Genomic DNA, 18083 nt, shown 5'->3' with positions numbered 1-18083 from the left:
AATCATCTTTTTACGTAACAGTGGGATATGAGTTTTTACGCAAACGTCTTAATCAAAAGTGGTAAATTACCATCGTCAGTCACCGCGGGTCTTATTTTTTAATAACGAAATATCCAATTTTACTAAAACTCCCGCGAATTCGACGCTCTTATGGCACTAGAATATCTAACTAAACTGATGCAAACCATAGTTGCGAATAACTTTAGATTCCTGTAAACAAATTGGCTCAGCTAACGGTTCTCGGGGATTTTAGAAAGAACCATGGTAACGTTTGTGATGCTAAAACGTTCAGTAGTTGTTTAATCATCCATCGCTGAAAGTTGATATGTCTGATTTTCGTAGTAGTAAGATTGAAATCAAACATTTAAAGAAGACGACACACCGTTTAAATTTGCAAGACATGTTTTTTCGGATACTCGGTTAAAGGATGTTTACAAGATGATTGACTATATATAAAGTAGATAACAAGCTGAGGTGTTGATTACAAATTGTAGAAGAATAGTTACAAATAAGTGAAAAAGTTACATAATACTTAAGGGATACAACGGAGTGGGGGAATAAAAAGGTGCGAGTTTAAATCTGTGGAAAAAAGTTGAATACAAATAGTAATTAAAGTAAGAGTGTTAAATTAACATATTTGAGTTGTTGAACGCGGGTCATTCCCATTCTATATGAAGGGCTTCTTTGATCTTAAGTTGTAAATTGGTAAGAGCCGAGTCGAAGATGGAAAATCAAGTAAAAGAGCATAGATTCTTACACGACTCAGAACCCTGAAGATGTTTATAAATATGGGAATTGCGATCCGAGAGTAAGTGCTCGCGAACCCTAGTGCCAAAATGTCTGGTGGTTTTACCGACATAACAAGTATGACATCCTGCACGTGTAAATTTGTAAACCACCTGGGAACGGAGCACAAGTGGGGATCGAGTCCTGCACACTGAACTTATTACTTAACTTATAGGAAGTAAAGGCTCTGACCTAATGTCTAAATCCTTACAATATTTCTTAGCGATGATTTTGATTTTACGTTGCGCTAAAAGGGAAAAGGGGCCAATATAGGTAGTTTGAAAAACCGTTTGGTGGTTAACTTAGAATGGTCCTGCCGGGATGCATCAACTGAGGTAAAACCTTATATAAAGGTATTGATTAAATACCCTTTGTATAATGTTACATGGGAAACAATTTTTCATAAGAATAGAAGTTAATTGTTCGATGTCGGTATAGCCGCTCCAAGCCGCTCCAAGTGTTGTTGATTTTCAAGGCCCTGTCCACTAATGTACGAATGAGTCTAATTTTGTAAGAAAAGGGTGTAAAACTGAAAAAAATAGTGAGCAGTTTTCCGAAACACTGATTGTTAAGGTGATTCCTCACATTTGCATTGCTCATCCTCACTGCGCATAATTTATGGCGTCATTCGCGCGCGCTCGTGCGCGCGCACATTGAAAACATAGCGGATTTGCACATTGAAAACATGGCGGATTTGCCTTGATAGTGAGTTCTGTCAGTTGAAAAATGGCTATAGCTCACTAACGAGCTCAAGCACCCCAAATTTTTTTCCAATCATTTCAATCAACTAATCATTAGCTTTGCATGAGAAAATATTGATCTGATTTCTATTGCTGAAAATTGAAAAAATAAGGCAAATAGCAGCTGCGCTGTAGTCTTTTCTATTTTGCAGTTTGATAGCCATGGCAAGCAATTTACTTCCAATATTTTAACGAGGATTCAGCTGTCTGTCAAAACACAGTTGACACAGTTGTGTCCGACACAGCTATTGACTGTAATTTGAGGCGTGTTTTCATGAGTCTGGGCTCACAAAGAGTTTGCAATAACTTGGAATGCGTTCCTGTAATAAGCATTAAATAATGCTAAAATGGGACATTTTTAATGTCTCACTTCTCCTTAACGAGCATGGGCACCCCCGTTTTTTTATTTTATAATTAAAGTTCTCATACGATAAATATTCAGTGGACAAAGTTTGAACAAAAATCTATTGGCAGTTTTATTTCAGGGGAATTACCTTAAGAAGACAGTTCCGAAGTGTCGTGACACGCGAATAGCGCGCGCGTGTACGGAAACATTTTGAATTTAAGGTCATTCCTCACTTTTGCATTGCGCATCCTTACTGCGCATAATTTTTGGCGTCATTAGAGCGCGCTCATGCACGCGCATATTGAAAACATGACGGATTTGCCTTGATATTGAGCGCTTTCAGTTGAAAAATGGCTCTAGCTCACCAACGAGCACGGGCACCCCAATTTTTTTTCCAGTCATTGTATTCAACTAATCATAAGCTTTGCGTGAGAAAAGACTGGTCTAAATTCTATTGCTGAAAATTTAATAAATAAGAAAAATAGCAGATGCACTGTGGTCTTTTCTATTTTGCAGTCGGTAACCACGTCAAGAAATTTAGTTCAAATTTTAATCGAGGATTTAGCTTTTTGTCTGAATCAAACTTAAAATGTTTAGTTGTGTCCGACACAATGTATTGACTGTAGTTTAATGCGTTTTCTTATGAGTATGGGCTCACAAAGATTTTACAATTACTGGGAATGCGTTTTTATAATAAGCATTAAATAATGCCAAAATGGGGCATTTTCAATGCCTCACTGCTCCTTAATGAGCATGGGCACCCCCCTTTTTTATTTCAAAATTGAAGTTATCATATGACAAATATTCAGTGGACAAAGTTTGAACAAAAATCTATTGTCACTTTTATTTCAGAGGAATTACCTTAAGTTACGCGTAAGTTAGTTGCGCGTTCGAATTTAAGTTGCGTGGACGTTGTGATGAACGCTCAATGATCTATTGTAGTCTTACCGCAGTATTACGTAGTTCCGTTCTAATCAAAGGAACAATTCAGCCTTATAGTTTCTGTACGTGCACGTAGCTATTAGATTTGCCAGTTGTATCCTCGCTTTCACCACGAACGCAAGTCACCTAAGTTGAAGAAGTTAAAAGTGACCGCCTAGTGAAGCCAAAGCAGTCTACCTTTAGAGGCAAGCGTAGGACTGATATGTAAGTGTTGTCTTTACCTTTTAATAGTTAGTTTCCACGGAATTCTCAGTTAGTTTTCTTATCGATCGTATCTTATTAGTTATTGCAATTCCGTATATAGACTTGCTGTTTTCTACTGCCCTGCAGTCATAAGGTTTAGGTTAGTTTCTAGTTTCGCCGCAGTTTAGTGTAAGTTAAGTACATAAGTATCACGTGGACCTCAATGCTCGCAAGAAGAACTGTTTCTTTAGTAGCTTATGCTTTATTTTTAATCAAATTTCAGTTTACGGCTAAACAACGATTATCGCAATTGGTGTCAAGGAAATAAATCAATTTGTCCTACACATCAGCGTGCTTTATTTCGTCAGCCCGTAAAGTAGTCCTATCTTTAAAAGTCGTCTTCACCGGCTCACGACACCTCTAGTTCGCTCGAGAGTCGCCGGCCGCTACAGACGTTTATTGGCAGAGTTTTAGACAGTTTCCAGTGAGCAGTTGTTGTGCCTTTTAGAGAGTTTTGTGCCGCTTAGAGTTAACAATTTTACCGATTTTGAAGTGTTTTGGTCGAGTACCGTTTCCGTTTACCGCTCTCGAACACTGATGTTACTAGAAAATCGAGGTGACTGTTGTCAACGAGTACATCCATAAATCCATCCATTTTTATGGGTCACCATGAGCAAGATTGGTTACAAAAATACAACGGCCCTGAAGTTCTTTTCTATCGCAAATGTGGACGATACGTTTTGCTTATTTAACAACGATAATGATGCCCCTCAATATTTTGATTTCATCAACTCACAACATACTAACATCAAGTTCACTATGGAGAAAGCGGAGAACCGTAAACTACCCTTTTTGGATGAATTTGTAAGAATCTATGCTCTTTTAATTGTTTTCCATCTTAGACTCGGCTCTTACCAATTTCCAACTTAAGATCAAAGAAGCCCTTCATAATGAATGGGAACGATCCGCATTGAATAAACAACTCAAACATGTTAATTTAACACTCTTACTTTAATTACTATTTGTATTCAGCTTTTTTCACAGATTTGCACTCGCACCTTTTTATTCCCCCACTCCGTTTTATCCCTTAAGTATTATGTAACTTTTGCACTTATTTGTAACTTTTATTCTACAAGTTGTAATCAACACCTACTTGTTATCTACTATATATATAGTCACTCACTTGTAAACATCCTTAACTGAGTATCCGAAGTAAAACATGTCTTGCAAATTTAAACGGTGTGTCGCCTTCTTTAAATATTTGATATGTCTGAACTGTTTCTTCACGTCATTTTTCATTGTCATGGCAACCGCATTTTGTCGTGCAGTTTAAGCGAAATTTCGTCTTTTTTGTTGAATACTACTTAGTTTTCTTGAGGAGAACTGCAAACTCGGCACTTTTGGTATAATTACCATTTTGCCATTAATCTACGTCGTTTTCTAACCTTCTGAGAAAACTGAGTGAAATAGGTCACGGTGTATCTAAAATGACGGACTTAACGACGTTACATAATGTAACGTTACGTCGTGACTAACACAAATATACCATCTTGAAGAGAAAGCCAAGGACTGTCTACTTTGACGTTCCATTTCAATGGAAACCAAAGAGCTATATCCACCTCCCTCCTGAACACAGAGGGGATGATTTTGAGTGTACGTACGTCCGAAGATTAAAACTGATTGAAAGAAATTATCTTTTTCGTCTGTACAAGGTTTTTTTTATCACCAACCGCTCTCTCCTTGTCCTCGCACCCCTGATTTAAGCAAAAAGATAATAACAGCTGCATATTTAAATCAAAAAATAATGCTAATATCTAATCACAACAGTTGGAGATACAATTGCATGCCAAACTAAACAAAATAGAGAGGGAAAAAATCAAACGGAACTACCATTACCTTGGATAAGAATTAGAAACAGAAATGAGATTAAAGGTCTAGAGCTCAAACATCCATAATTAATGTCAGTAAAGCGAGCCCATATCAACAAAGACTCCTTTTCAGATCAATGTCGTCACCTGGAGTTCAGAGCCGAACAAACATTCCAGGGAAGACGTCTGGTGAATCACGTGATACGGGTTCATGATCCCTTGATGACAGACTTCTGTGATGCGCTTTGTTACATGGAGCACAACTGTGAAAGTTATAATTTGATGAGGAGAAGTGAAGCTGAGGGACACAGATGTGAATTAAATAATGCTACTCATGAAGGAAACGAAAACGACCTCAAAGAAAATCCGGAATATGTATACCGTGGAACTAAGGTAAAATGAGATGAAATAACTAATCACATAAATTAATTAATTAATTAATTACTAATTAATAAGTAAGTTAATTAATCGATTACTAACTTAATCAGTAATTATTGTAATTGGCCACTACAAAGAAGCTTTTCAGGGCCAGTGGAAACAAACAGTGCGACAAATTACAAATAAATCCAAACATAAATTACAAAATCCTAACTTTTGGGAGGCTGACCAGTTGGGTATTTACAAAGCGCAAACGAGGAGGTAGCTCGAGACCACCGAGAACAAATCCAGCTGGTGGTAGGGAAGGGTGAAGGACTTGAACTTGGGTTCTGCCGCAACAGACCGTGACGTCCAGCGAATCACTGAGATACTCACGAAAACCCTTTTCCTTGGTTTATACATAATTTAAAGGTGACATATTTGTATTTTTAGAGCCTCTGTGTCAATAGACCCTGCAAGAACAACGCGACCTGTCAAACCGGTTTTACAGACAAAGGATACCGCTGCATGTGCACTGCTGGATTCCATGGTCGTGATTGTCAACTAGGTGAGAACAAATGCTTCAGCAAAGGTGCATTCGTCCGCGCAACTCAAACTACATTTGTGACATAGGACGAGGAATAGAACACCATATCCACGATTATTCTAAGGATTTTTAATAGGGTGAGATATTGACCCGAGAGGGGGGAAGGCTAGTCCCCATATTGATCTTCAGGCTGGATGCTTAGGCGCTTCCTGGTATTGAACTAAGGCTAACGCAATTGCAAAAATATTTTCTTTCAAGATATTGACGAGTGTGCTCTAGGAACCCACGACTGCGGTGTTAATGCTGTATGCATTAATACCAAAGGCTCATATAACTGCTCTTGTAAACCTGGATATTCTGGAGATGGAGGAGACTGTGCAGGTGAGTTGATGTTTACAATACGAATGAAAAACAAACCATTTCTCCTGATTCTAGGTCGTAAATGGCAATTATTTGAAATAACGGATAAGAATAGAGATCAAGGGACACACAGACATTTGGCTACCCAGTCAAAAGGCAATGGTTAGTTTAGGAAAGAAGAAGATTGTAAAGAAAAGAAACTTAAGGAAAGTAAATAAAAGGAGCGAAAAAAGGAAACTAGAAACAGAGGGAATGGAAATGGTCTGAGAGGCAACATTTTAGCACATTTTCATTCCTTTTTTGTAGCTTGGAATCATTAAGATATATGTACAGAAGCTGAAAAATTCATCCATGAACATTTTTCAATACAAAAACGCCTTCCATTTTAAAACCTTACTTCAGATTAAGGTTTTTGTTAGTTTTGTTTGTTTCTTTGTTTTCGAAAAAGGCGATAGTTCAAGTTCACTCGATCACTCGTTGATGTAAAGACTACTCAGATAGATGGCAATAACATAAACTCACTTAATTCAGTTGCCTAAAATACACATGAGTAATTTCATTGGGTTTAATCAGCTAGTGCCCATCACCTCTCACTGTGGTCACCTCTCTGTAACGGCCACTTTTTTTGTCCCGGCGGACGGTTCATTCATTCACTCTTATTTTAACCTCTCTACATCGGCAATAGGGAGTTTAAGAAGCTACGACGGCGACGCCGAGGATAACGTCGACTAAAAAATGAATTTATATATTATCGACGAATCTCGCGATACTCTTAAGTCATTTACTTTGTTTATGACTGTCAAAACTATCCCGAAACTGAATCTGGGACACAGAGATAAATTTGAAATAGAAGTTTAAAAAATTAGCCGTTGTAGTTCACGTTGTTCAGACGACGCGGAATTTGGCCATTTCACGTTCTTGTTTCGCAGGGGACGGCAAAGAAATGTACCAAGAATCATAACGCGCGTGCACAGCCATTGTTCTGCTCATTAAACCTTTTGTTTAGCGACGTTCCCGTTGCCGTTGCCGTCGTGGCTTTCTTAAACTCTCTAATCTCTTCACGACGACAACGGTTAGTAAAGCACGTTCCAAATGCCAAAAGGGGACAACCGCCAGTTCATCAACGACTGACAAACGGTGTATACAAAACTCCATTTTTATTGGAAAACGATACTTAACTTGCTTCATACCGCGGGTCGCTGGTCTCTGTTTTAGTTTGGTTTCCGTTTTATAGATAATCATATGTTGAGTGTGTTGCCTATTCACATGCAACACTGTGCGTTTTTAACGATAAAAATACTAAATTCCACCCCAAAACACGTGTCATATACGACCACTTTCCTTTGTCCCCAAGATGGCCTTTTTGAAGAGGTTCAGTTCAAGGTATATTACACCGTTTCTCGAGAGAAGTTTAGAATTTGACAAATTCTACATTATTTATTTTAACTTTACTTTGCTCACTCAGTCATGGAGTGCAGGGATGTTTATCAGAAGAAGTTGTAAGTAAACAAAAGCTCACTTCTTTTAGTTCAATAATTTAAATCATAACATGACAGCTCAATTAGCTGTAATAAAGCCAGTTTTCCTGTAAATGACAGAGTTTTCCGATCCCAAAATGAGGACTATCGCTGTGACAAATGGCTGTGGACTACCGCTATGACAAATGGCTGTGACTATCGCTGTGATTTGTAATCGTGTTTTCTTATATTCTTTGACAAACTGCCTCTAAAAAACAAAACACACACACACACACACACAAATTGCCCCAAAACCGTCAAAATTTTAAGTACGTTTAACACCATCCGTTGCATAAAAAGTGTGTGATATACGAAGCATCCAGAGAGAGAACGATAAACTTCATGTGTCCTTCTTAGCTTGAGGGCTATGTTAAATCCACAGGACCAACGAAACGAGCCCCTATTGTGTTCTTGGAGCATGCGGAGTAGGTCGATGGACGCTTGTCATGAAGATTGACGGCACTAAGGTATTAAGAAGTCTGAATTTTCATCACGATGGAATTTGTTATTCTCTCTAAATTCCAAAAGAAACAGATGCAAGTCAAAATTCGGTCAAAATTCTGTACTTATTGACTTGAAAATAACTGAAAATAAATTTAGTTTAGTACAGCAAACATACGTTTTCTGTTTAAATATGGTTTACAGGGAACCTTCCGCTATAACTCGGACCTTTGGAGCAACATGGAAACATATAATCCGGTAGGAGGAAAGGTAGTATTTGATACACAAGAGACGAAGTTGGACACCTACTGGAACACACCTTTCCACAAGATCTGTCTTGGAATGAAAATCAACGGCGTAAAAAATCCAAGTTTTGTCGTTATAAACAAGACGGCTGATTCTTTGTACTCAATGATCGCTGACGGACAGTATCGCAACACCTCACTGGGTCGTGACACGTGGAAGACGTTGATTGGTCTGCAAGCCTCCTTACAGAACAATTGTAACAAGGAAGGTTTCAATGTTTTTTGTCAAGGGGGGTCCAAAGCAAGAATCGGTCTTGTTGCCAACAATGAAAATGATTGTAAGTGGTGTGATTCCAGAATTGGATTTGGTATTGGAGGATATCCTGATGACTCCAATACGTGTGGAAACGCGGCCAAGTGGCGACCAGATAATGGAGACAAGTACATTAGAGCGATGTGTTATGTTTTTATACAATAAGAACCTCGCGAAACGGAAATGGCTTTTACACTGTGGTGTGTATCCAATAGGGTTAGGCATAAGTATTTCTGTCTTTTGGTGGCTTTAGAAGCCGAATTGTAAGAAACAGTGGGGTAAAAAAAAACTTGAAACTTTGAAGCCCTTGAACCAATTGTTCATGGAACTTTAGAAACATTATTTCGGAAGTAAAACCATGCTTTGTTGAAAAACGTTGTTTTCGGCAACTAATTGGAGCAGCATGCTCACTCACAGTGAACAAACGGCTCGAAGACTTCTTACACTAACCGATCAGATGCTTCATCAACACGGTACTAGCGGGAAACTTAATCTCAATCAAAGTGAATGCAACACAACCCTTTCAGAAATTCTTACAAGAGAGCAGTCTACAGATATAACTGAGCATGAACAGGAACGTTGATGAAACTAGACGTATGTTAAAAGAACAGCTTTGCAGTGTAAGATATTTAAATTCATTTTATTTAACGCTTTTAGGTATCCATGCTTCTTTCTCGAACCTTAAACTTCCTAAAACTGCCATTTTTGATAGCGATAACTACCATTTTTTCAAAAACCTTAAATTCTTATAAATAGAAGAAGCACTTCGTTTTTAAATATAAATAGAAAGCTAATTCATTAGCTCATTTAAATAAACCTAATTGTAGACTTCTTCCTGTGATAAAACATATGGTCCTAAAACCGTAGTACAAAGTATTCATTTCTTTGTAGATTTCATATATCATGCTTTTCCTTAAAATACCAACCAACAAACCAATACACTATTTCTAACAATTAGATTAAGCACTAACATGAGATGATTGATATCGTTTGTTTCCTGAGTTTAGTATAGCCAGTGTAAAATTACAACAATAAGCCTAATACACACACACAAAAAAACAGCATTTTAGTATGCATGTCTTGATATAACATCTCACTTAACTCCGTGATTTTCAATAACCTGTGCAAGGAGTTTCATTTTTCAAGGACAAGCCTAGGAGGTGCATTCTCGCTCGTTCAAATCTCAATTCAAATCTCACTCAAATCTCGTTGAGATCTTGACCAACTTATAAACGAAATACGCGGTCTGTTGACCACCTAGCGCTTTGGTCAGTTTCCTTTTTTGTAGTGACCGTATGTTCTAAGGAACTTTTTAACGTACAGTGTACACTATTAACTCCCACGTTATTTTTAACTCCCACTTTATTTCGGGTAGCCAACACCCCCATCATTTTTGTTTTCAATTTATAATGTTGTAATAAATTAGATTTCTGACTCTGGCGCGAAGTAAAAGTTTTTGTTAATGTTGTTGTTGTGCACAGTTACTTTGTCTCTTCTTTTTTTTCTCTTCCCGTTCATTGCGTAATATCACAATTTCAATAAATAAGACATAAAGCCGAATCATCAAAAGTTGCCTCGGCATACTCTTCAACTGTAAATTGACATGACAGAAGGGCACTCGTCTTCAGATCTCATAGATATGCACTTACAACAACGCAGTTCCTCGAGGAATGCAATGGATTATTATAGGAAGTCAAATGTTAATTCATTACCATTCAAGTCGGCAAAATCTTATGCGGAATGAGGACGTAGTAAAACCATTTTCTAGACAACTGGCTACTTCCATAATTCACCGCAGAGATTTGCCATATCGACTGTTATTTTGATAAACATGATATCATTCCGGATATAGCCACCTTCTCGGAGCCCATCGTGAGAAATAAACGTTGGAGAGCCCGATGCTATGTTCATGTCTGATGTAGGCCTCTTGAAACTTGTGCTGTGAGGTTCAGGGCGAAATGCATCACACGTGTCTCTGATCCTGTCTTGGTCAATAAGCCTAAAATGGACCTTTTGGACGAATGGCCAGGGCAATAAGGCGTCGTATTCACCTCTCATGATCACAAAGAACATTGACATATGTGTTCCTTTGCCAATACCATCCCCATTTGAGTACATACGGGCACAAACTTTGTATCCAAACCGTCCAACGTAGAATGGAGGGCTATAAATCGACAGCGTGTTGCCAGAAACAGCTTCTTGAAATCGCCGGCTGTAATGGTCGATTTTCCAAACGTAGGTTCCATTGTACGAGGTAGCCTCCAACATTTGAATCTGCATGTCTTGTTCGGAGAGTTGAATTTCATGTAACGCCAATTGATGCTCTGCTCTGTCCAAGCGTCGTTCGCATGCATGGTTCGAAGAAGAATTTGTCGTACATTCGTCACCGGTTCTGGTAAGACCGGTTGCTTTCAAACGCCTCAGATCACTTTGTAAGCTATTTACTGTCATCTCATGTTGTCGCAACGTATTCAGTATTTCGTCGATTTGAGAAGAGACCACAACTCCATTTGCGTCACTTCTGGTGGCCTCTAATTCACTAAGCAGTTTTTCTGTATCTCTCCTTTGCTCACGTAGTGACGTCTCCATTACAGATATTTTAGTTTGCTGTGTTTGAATGTTGATTCGGGCAGCTGCAAGTTCTTCGTTTTGATACTGGATTTGCTGCTCCAAGGCATTCTTCTCAGTTTGTAGACAAGACACGTTTCTTTCTAGTTCCTGGTTTCTGGTGTGGCATTCCTGAGCTGATTGGTTCATCATATCCAAGTGGATCCTCAAACTGTCCTTGATGTGCTCATCAAGTGTATCCTTCTTTCCCTGTGTAAAAGCGAAAAAAATCATTAGTTAGAAGTGTGTTAAATTCACTGGATCCGTTTAATTTGAAATTATGAGTATAAAGCAAGCTTTCATAAGAGCGCTAATCAGTCATTAAAATATTTTTGACTGTAGCCTAGTGGCCAAAAACAGTTAATTAATTCTGCATTTTGCACTAGTGTGAAGCTAATTGAAAATTCAGTGTCGCCATGGAAGGGGTTGGTAGTCTGTTGCAAGTTAATCCCAGTTTTTGTTTTTGACAGTTGACGACCTTAAACCGGATTACGGTACTCATTCTATTAGGTGGAGAGAGGATCTATGTGAACACAAGACAACGACCTTTGCTGTGCCTCAAAATCATGTCAATCTACTGACTGCTTGCAGGTGGTATTTCTCTTCGGTTTCGGTAAATATTTGGCCCAGTACAGTCTCTTCACCCCTCAAAGCTCTCCTTTTATCTCTCCTACAGACATTGCACACCATTCGGAGCCTAACGTACCATACATGAGACAAATGAGCGTCCAAAACAACTTTAAGTAGTCGCGTTGAATAGTTTAAAGTCATTTAAGGCATCAATTAAAATAAAGAGAAACAAAACAAATACTTACTTTGAAATTACAACCGTGAAGAGTAAAAGGGCAAATCACTTCCGCCTTGGGGCATTCTGTAGTCACGTGCTCTTCCATCATGTTACGTGGTATGGTCTCTTTCCCACAGCATAAGATACAATCGATCGGGAACTTGAGGCAAACTTCCAAATGATCCTAAATAAAAAAATATTGTTCGAAACTAATTAACAATTAGACCCGTGGCCCTTTAGGGCGAAGGGTCTAATTGTTTTAGTATCACCCAACTAGTCGGACAGAAAAGGTAACAATAAAGTTAGCAAGTGCAAGTTGAAGAAATATTTATTTGGGAATAAAACGAAAAAAAGCGTCACGCTCGATGGCGCTAATTTCGCTACTCGATGACTATTACTAATAGTCCCCTAGTAGCGTAGCCAATCAAAATGCAGGATTTGCATTAGTCCACTAGTTGGGTGATACTAAATGTAGATAGATAAAAGATAATAGATCAAATTCACAAGTGAGGTATTAAGTCAAAATTGCTCCCGCCATAGGTTGCAACCTACATCATCATTTGACAAGCCGAGAAGAATATTGAAGAATTTGACGGAAGAATGTTGAATTTAACACACATTGCGCATCAGTTATTGCACAACTCTGCTCATGCGCCACACTGTCCTTTTGGTCAAATCATTTCGATATCAATTGTTCATATATACTGTTAGCTGTCAACCAATGGAAACCCCACTGGAACTCGTCCAGTTATCGTTATAAATTCTGTTGGAAATCTGTAACAACAATTGCGTGCCTGTTATACTTAAAATAAAACTTAATCTTTCCTGACTTTTGACTGAAAATACACAAGTTGTAAAGTATTAACTCCATCTCCCTCCCTCCCTCCCTCCCTCCCTCCCCCCCCCCCCCCCCATTAGACTATCTGCCCTCGTCTTCTATGAGCTCTACTCCACTCATCTGAAGCTCCCAGGCGGTTCACCCATAGCGGTATCGAATGGTCCCATGCAATTTAAAAGTGCTCGCAAAATTTGGCCTTCGCACGAATTGCTCGCAAAAATTACACGGGTGCTCGCTTGCTCGTGCTCGCAAAATTTTTGCAACTGCTCACATGTTCGGAATGTCGTTACGATGTGCTCGATTATTCCAAATTTAGTGAATCCTGCTTCAAGGTCGGGTAGCTTTTAGCTTCTTCTCGTGCTATGTTCACAACGTTAGGTTACTTGTCGAGTTAGAAATCTTTAGATTTCCTTGAGCGTCCACCCTCTGACTCACGTGAAGAGCTACGTGACGTATTTGGCGTCAAACATGGCATAATTGGCTGTAAGTTGCGGGGATTGGTTGAACTACGATAAGATCTCCATGTTTTGCCTAGTTTTGCGCCCAATGCCCTGTTTTGGAGGTGTCAGCCAGATTACCTGGCGTAAAAAAACGTTTCCTTTTTTAAAACAAATGAGAGATTCCGGTTAGCGCAACGAAATTCTCGCTGCTCGCCATATGTATTTTCTAAAGTGCTCTTCGCTCGCAAAACAAATTTGATCACAGCTGTTTGTGCTCGTAAAAACAAACGCACTGCTCGCCTGCTCACAAATGCTCGCAAAGACCATTTGATACCCCTAGTCATGGCAACTCGGGCTAGCAATCTCATTGTTACAATAAAATAATGCTAATTAACCTCGTTTTTAGGACGTTTATCCCTTCAAATGACAAGGAAAGAGGCTGGGGACGAGGTTGAGAGCTAATGAACTACTTTTCTTCAAAACTTCAATCCCCCTTTTACCTTCATGTAGATTTGCGGAACCCCTTGTCCACAGTAAGTGCATGTTATCGCCCTGTTGATGCATTCATTTGTTCTATGTTGCTCAATGTCCCTTCTTTCCATAGCATGACCACACGCTTTACATTGCACATCTCTATATTGACAACTGTCTTCATGCGTCTGAAAGATCAAATAATGATACAAAAATTAGCGCGTATAATTTAAATGTATTATTGTTGTTGTTGTTGTTGTTATTATTATTATTATTGTTTTAATATTATGACAGTATGATATATCTGTCTGTAAAACCTCGGTTGACGATGCAAAACGTTGATTTTAGCAATAGACAGAGGTTCAAAGTCAGCTAGAGAAACCATTTATTTAAGGTATATATATTAAAGTGACGGCGTCGAACGCACTTTTATAATCTTTGATTACTACTAGTTATTATTATTATTATTATTATTATTATTATTGTTTTGTTATGTTATTGAAAATTGCCTAATTTCCCCCCTCCCCCCTCCTGAGGCACTCGAAGTTCCGATTCTTTTGTCCAATGCAAACCCACGTTGAGGCCTAGTTCACGCCGAGAGACATAATAGCATAGCGACATTACACTCAGGCTCAAAAAGATAAGGAAAAGATCACTGCAGTGGAACCTCTATTAATTGGCCCCCTATTAAGCGGCCAAGGGCAAAAGTTCCGGAAAAATTGTCAGCTATACACTGTAAAAAAAAATCTCTATTCAACGGCCACCACTTTTAAGCGGCCGCGGCCAGGTTCTTGCCATCCTAAGGGTGATTTTGTTTTATTTTATACCTCTATTAAACGACCAGGAAGATTTGAAGTTGGACGTTTTTAGCCAGATGAAGATAAAAGAATGACAATGTGGAAACGTAATTGTTTCTTTGGCTTTTGTTAACGTTATGGACTGTATTACAACCATCATCGTTGTACTTTTTCTCCACTTGCGTTTGTTTGTACTTATATTTGATAAACTGAAAACTGGACCACACCCAACGTTGTTTTCGGGTGAACCCCTTTTAAACGGCCACCTCTATTAAGCGGCTACTTGTCTCGTCCCCGAGAGTAGCCGCTTGATAGGGGCTGGACCTACTGTATTTTTTCCCGCATTTCGTTATGCTCATGCTGCTATGTTGCTATTATATCATTACGTCAGGATGTTCACTTCTTATCCCGTTGTGTTCGGGTCGTTATTTCGTGATGTCTCTAGTGTGAACTGTCAGTCGTCAACTATCACGCTAGCATAAAGCATGCGATGAAAGTTTCGATTTCAACTTGTTCCCCTGACTTTATCTCCCGGTTATATTTCTTTTAAATAGTAGGTTATATCTGAGTACAGTACGTCGAATTCCTGTCACAAAAATACATTGTTAACCTTAAAAGACTTCCTCACCATGAATGTGGCGCTTTAGCACTTACCCTCAGATGCCTCAATTCCCCACTCCAGTCACAATTCCTTTCTGCGTATCGACAGGAACATTTCAGGTCAAGTACTTCCCTTTCGCAACATCTGTCACGAAAAGAGTCTTCTGGCGCAATTGTTTCTCCATCTAATGGACACCTCAGGCATGTCTGTCTAAAAACGACGACGGAGTTAAAACACTAAGTTTCTGATGGTTTCATATTTATAAAGTCTTTCACAAGTCGCTGTGGCCTATGAACAGGCTTCCGGCGAGAGCGGAAAAAAAATTCGGCGAGCGAAGCAAGTCGACAAGCGCGAAAAAATATTGGGCGAGCGAAACGAGCCGAGCGTTCTTTGTTCCTCCTCAGACCGATCTTGGTTAGCTCCATTTTTGTCCTATAATCAAATTGGAAACCTGTTCACAGGCTGCAGTCACTGTTCTTCTCATTACTGACAAGATCAAGTTTAGTAAGTCTATAGAGGACGTACTTATTAAGTATACATACCTACTTTTATATTTAATTACCTGAGCAGAAGATCCAAACAATGTTTACAAAATCTGTGTCCACAGGACGTCTGCCATGGCTCGTTGAAAACATTTTTGCAGATTGGACAAGCTAATCGTTCGTCGAACCGATGGACGAACTTAACATCGGTAAAAGCTGCAACACACATACTGACATAGTCAACAATGTTTAGATCGAAATATCCGTGTACCGATCTTTTTACAGCTATTAATAAAAGCTTCCGCTGAAGGTGACGAAATCGCATTAACCAGTAACTACCGGTTTGATGTCAACTCGGGTGAAGATATATCCTATCCTATCCTAGTCTTTCAAGTGTTGCATCGCATTGGTTCGTGGTTAAAGTGAGCGTCTCTGTGTTCAGTAGTTATCCTCCGGTGATCTGAGCAGCAATGCTGAGCGGAGTTTAAATCATCGCTTTCATCAGAAAGCCAGAATGCCAGCAAATACTGAAGCAAAAGGTAAGAAAAGAAAATTACAAAATAGATAACTCTGAAACGGAAACGTTACTGCTAGCACGACTTAATCCGGTATATTCCCCAATTATAGTGTATGTTTACTTCCCCCCCCCCCCCTTCCCCCCTCCCCTTGACCCTTGACCCACTTTTGGTTTGTGCTTATTCTGAAGCGTGCATGGTGCCATGCATGGAAGGAATTAATGGAGTGATTTAGTTTTTGATATTTTCGTCTGTAACTTTCTGAACCTTGGCTTTTTGGCAAGCAGCATGTATCACGGTAGTTTCAACACAGAATCTCTTGAATACAGATCGGAAACACAGTGAAAATGCAAATGAATATCAATGTAAAAGCTTTGCTATTTTCGCGACATGACGGAAAGGGGACTCCCTGTAAAATACTGTAACCTATTGACGAAAAGGAAACAAAAGAATACTCCCTTCAGAAATCAATACCCAGAAACCGTGATCGCATATAAATATATTTTTGACTTACGAATTTATCAGATGTAAGGACAAAAACAAAAGAATAGAAGTAAGATCATGGCTATGGTAATTCTTGTGATGTTACTTCAACTTCACTGCTTCGTGCCTCGTGTCAGCGACGTTGCTGTTTCTGGAATCAAAAGACGTAAAAATATGTACAGAGTGAGACTGTGTTATAAATAGAGAGCTAGCAGGGAACTTCAAACCTTCGAGAAACCAATTATCTTAAGTAGTTTCCCTTCGAGAAAACAATTTCGAACAAACTGAATCGGGTAAACATCTAAACACAAAGGAAAAGCCCATGACCAAAAAACGTCGTAGTGAAGCCATTATCAGCGACAACGACACATCATTAAGGAACTGCCATATGAATAAAACGGGTATCCCGATAGAAAATGAAAACTAAACCAAGAGAATCGGAAGCAAAAGTTTCAATACAGCGGTATTTGGCCCTCACAAACGTTCTCGATAAGCCTCATTGAATTTTCAACATACGTTGTTCCATTTCTAATGAATTCTGACCTCACCTTGAGCAAAGACGTGCCGACTGGTCTGCTTCTTTAATTTCGAGCGCTTCTGAAGCGGACAGTACATGCACTTGGCTATCAAGCGTTATGTTCCTCTTTACTTGAATTACATTAACTTTTTAACAAGAAAAAAAGACAATTTTTAAAAGCGACGGTCGTTTGTTTAACAGGTCAGATTCTCACTGACATCCCGTTTAGGGAAATCCCCTAAAACAGGTAGTTGATTGATTACAAGTGGTTGAGTTTTGTGCATAATTAAACTTGTTTGGCACTCACCAGCAAAGCTGGAGTTAGTTTCATGTTTTGCTCGACCGCTTTTCGCAGAGTTATACGTTTCATGTCTGCACTAGCAACATAATCTTCCTGACCAAGCTGAAGTTGTCTGCCAATTCACTGCCAATTCGCCATCTGCCAATTCGACCGGCTGAAACTGTCTGCCAATTCGATTTAAAATTCAGTAGTGGAAATTAGAACATAAAATCATTTAAATATCTTTACCAATTGCTCAAAAACAATTTCTAGCTGCATTCAAAGCTATTAATTTGCGCCAAACGCTCACGTAAATTTGTAAATATCCTTTGTTCAGAAGTGAATAACTCGTTGCGTGACTTTTTAATTAACACCAACGTGGTATCGTTTTAAAGCTTACCGTCTTATTAGTCCATCTCAACGGCTTCTACACCCATCTCAACGCAATTACTATCGAAAAATTGCACCCGAACATCGTGCTTTCATAACATACACACTTGTACTGGCTTTTCCGGAAGTGAATAACTCGTCACGTGACTTTTCAATTGACAGCAACTTGGTATCATTTTAAAGCTTACCGTATTGTAAGTTAATCTCAACGGCTTCTACACCCATCTCAA

The 18083-nt window shown here is 39.0% G+C and overlaps 2 protein-coding genes across 2 annotated transcripts in view; one reads left to right on the top strand and one right to left on the bottom strand.

Moving 5' to 3' along the window:
- The window catches only part of LOC145484307 (uncharacterized), a 9830-nt gene extending 994 nt beyond the window's left edge, over nucleotides 1–8836 (top strand). The window contains exons 2-7 of the mRNA XM_081462947.1: nucleotides 4999–5258; nucleotides 5676–5790; nucleotides 6028–6150; nucleotides 7595–7628; nucleotides 8029–8113; nucleotides 8292–8836. Coding sequence (XP_081319073.1) covers nucleotides 4999–5258; nucleotides 5676–5790; nucleotides 6028–6150; nucleotides 7595–7628; nucleotides 8029–8113; nucleotides 8292–8810 — 1136 coding nt within the window. The 3' untranslated portion in view covers nucleotides 8811–8836. The remainder of the gene's footprint in view (nucleotides 1–4998; nucleotides 5259–5675; nucleotides 5791–6027; nucleotides 6151–7594; nucleotides 7629–8028; nucleotides 8114–8291) is intronic.
- Nucleotides 8837–9700: 864 nt separating this feature from the next.
- Nucleotides 9701–17568, bottom strand: LOC145484221 (TNF receptor-associated factor 3-like). Its single transcript, XM_081462857.1, has 7 exons — nucleotides 17215–17568; nucleotides 16698–16817; nucleotides 15749–16195; nucleotides 15240–15396; nucleotides 13818–13976; nucleotides 12068–12223; nucleotides 9701–11462 (listed from the first exon to the last, which is right to left on the bottom strand). The coding sequence occupies exons 3-7, from the start codon at nucleotides 15991–15993 to the stop codon at nucleotides 10422–10424; spliced, it is 1758 nt and encodes a 585-aa protein (XP_081318983.1). The 5' UTR covers nucleotides 15994–16195; nucleotides 16698–16817; nucleotides 17215–17568; the 3' UTR covers nucleotides 9701–10421.
- Between the last annotated feature and the right edge of the window lie 515 nt (nucleotides 17569–18083).

Source organism: Orbicella franksi, chromosome 4 (assembly GCF_964199315.1).
Source record: "Orbicella franksi chromosome 4, jaOrbFran1.1, whole genome shotgun sequence".
In the NCBI taxonomy this organism is placed as follows: domain Eukaryota; kingdom Metazoa; phylum Cnidaria; class Anthozoa; order Scleractinia; family Merulinidae; genus Orbicella; species Orbicella franksi.
This window is presented reverse-complemented; position numbering and strand designations above follow the sequence as displayed.

Excerpts from the sequence above, each read along its gene's own strand:
- LOC145484221 (XM_081462857.1), bottom strand. The coding sequence starts at position 15,993 with ATGCGATTTCGTCACCTTCAGCGGAAGCTTTTATTAATAGCTGTAAAA. Across the intron at positions 15,397-15,748 it reads TGTTTGGATCTTCTGCTCAG|ACAGACATGCCTGAGGTGTC; the intron begins GTAATTAAATAT and ends CGTCGTTTTTAG. Across the intron at positions 11,463-12,067 it reads TTCACGGTTGTAATTTCAAA|GGAAAGAAGGATACACTTGA; the intron begins GTAAGTATTTGT and ends GCTTTTACACAG.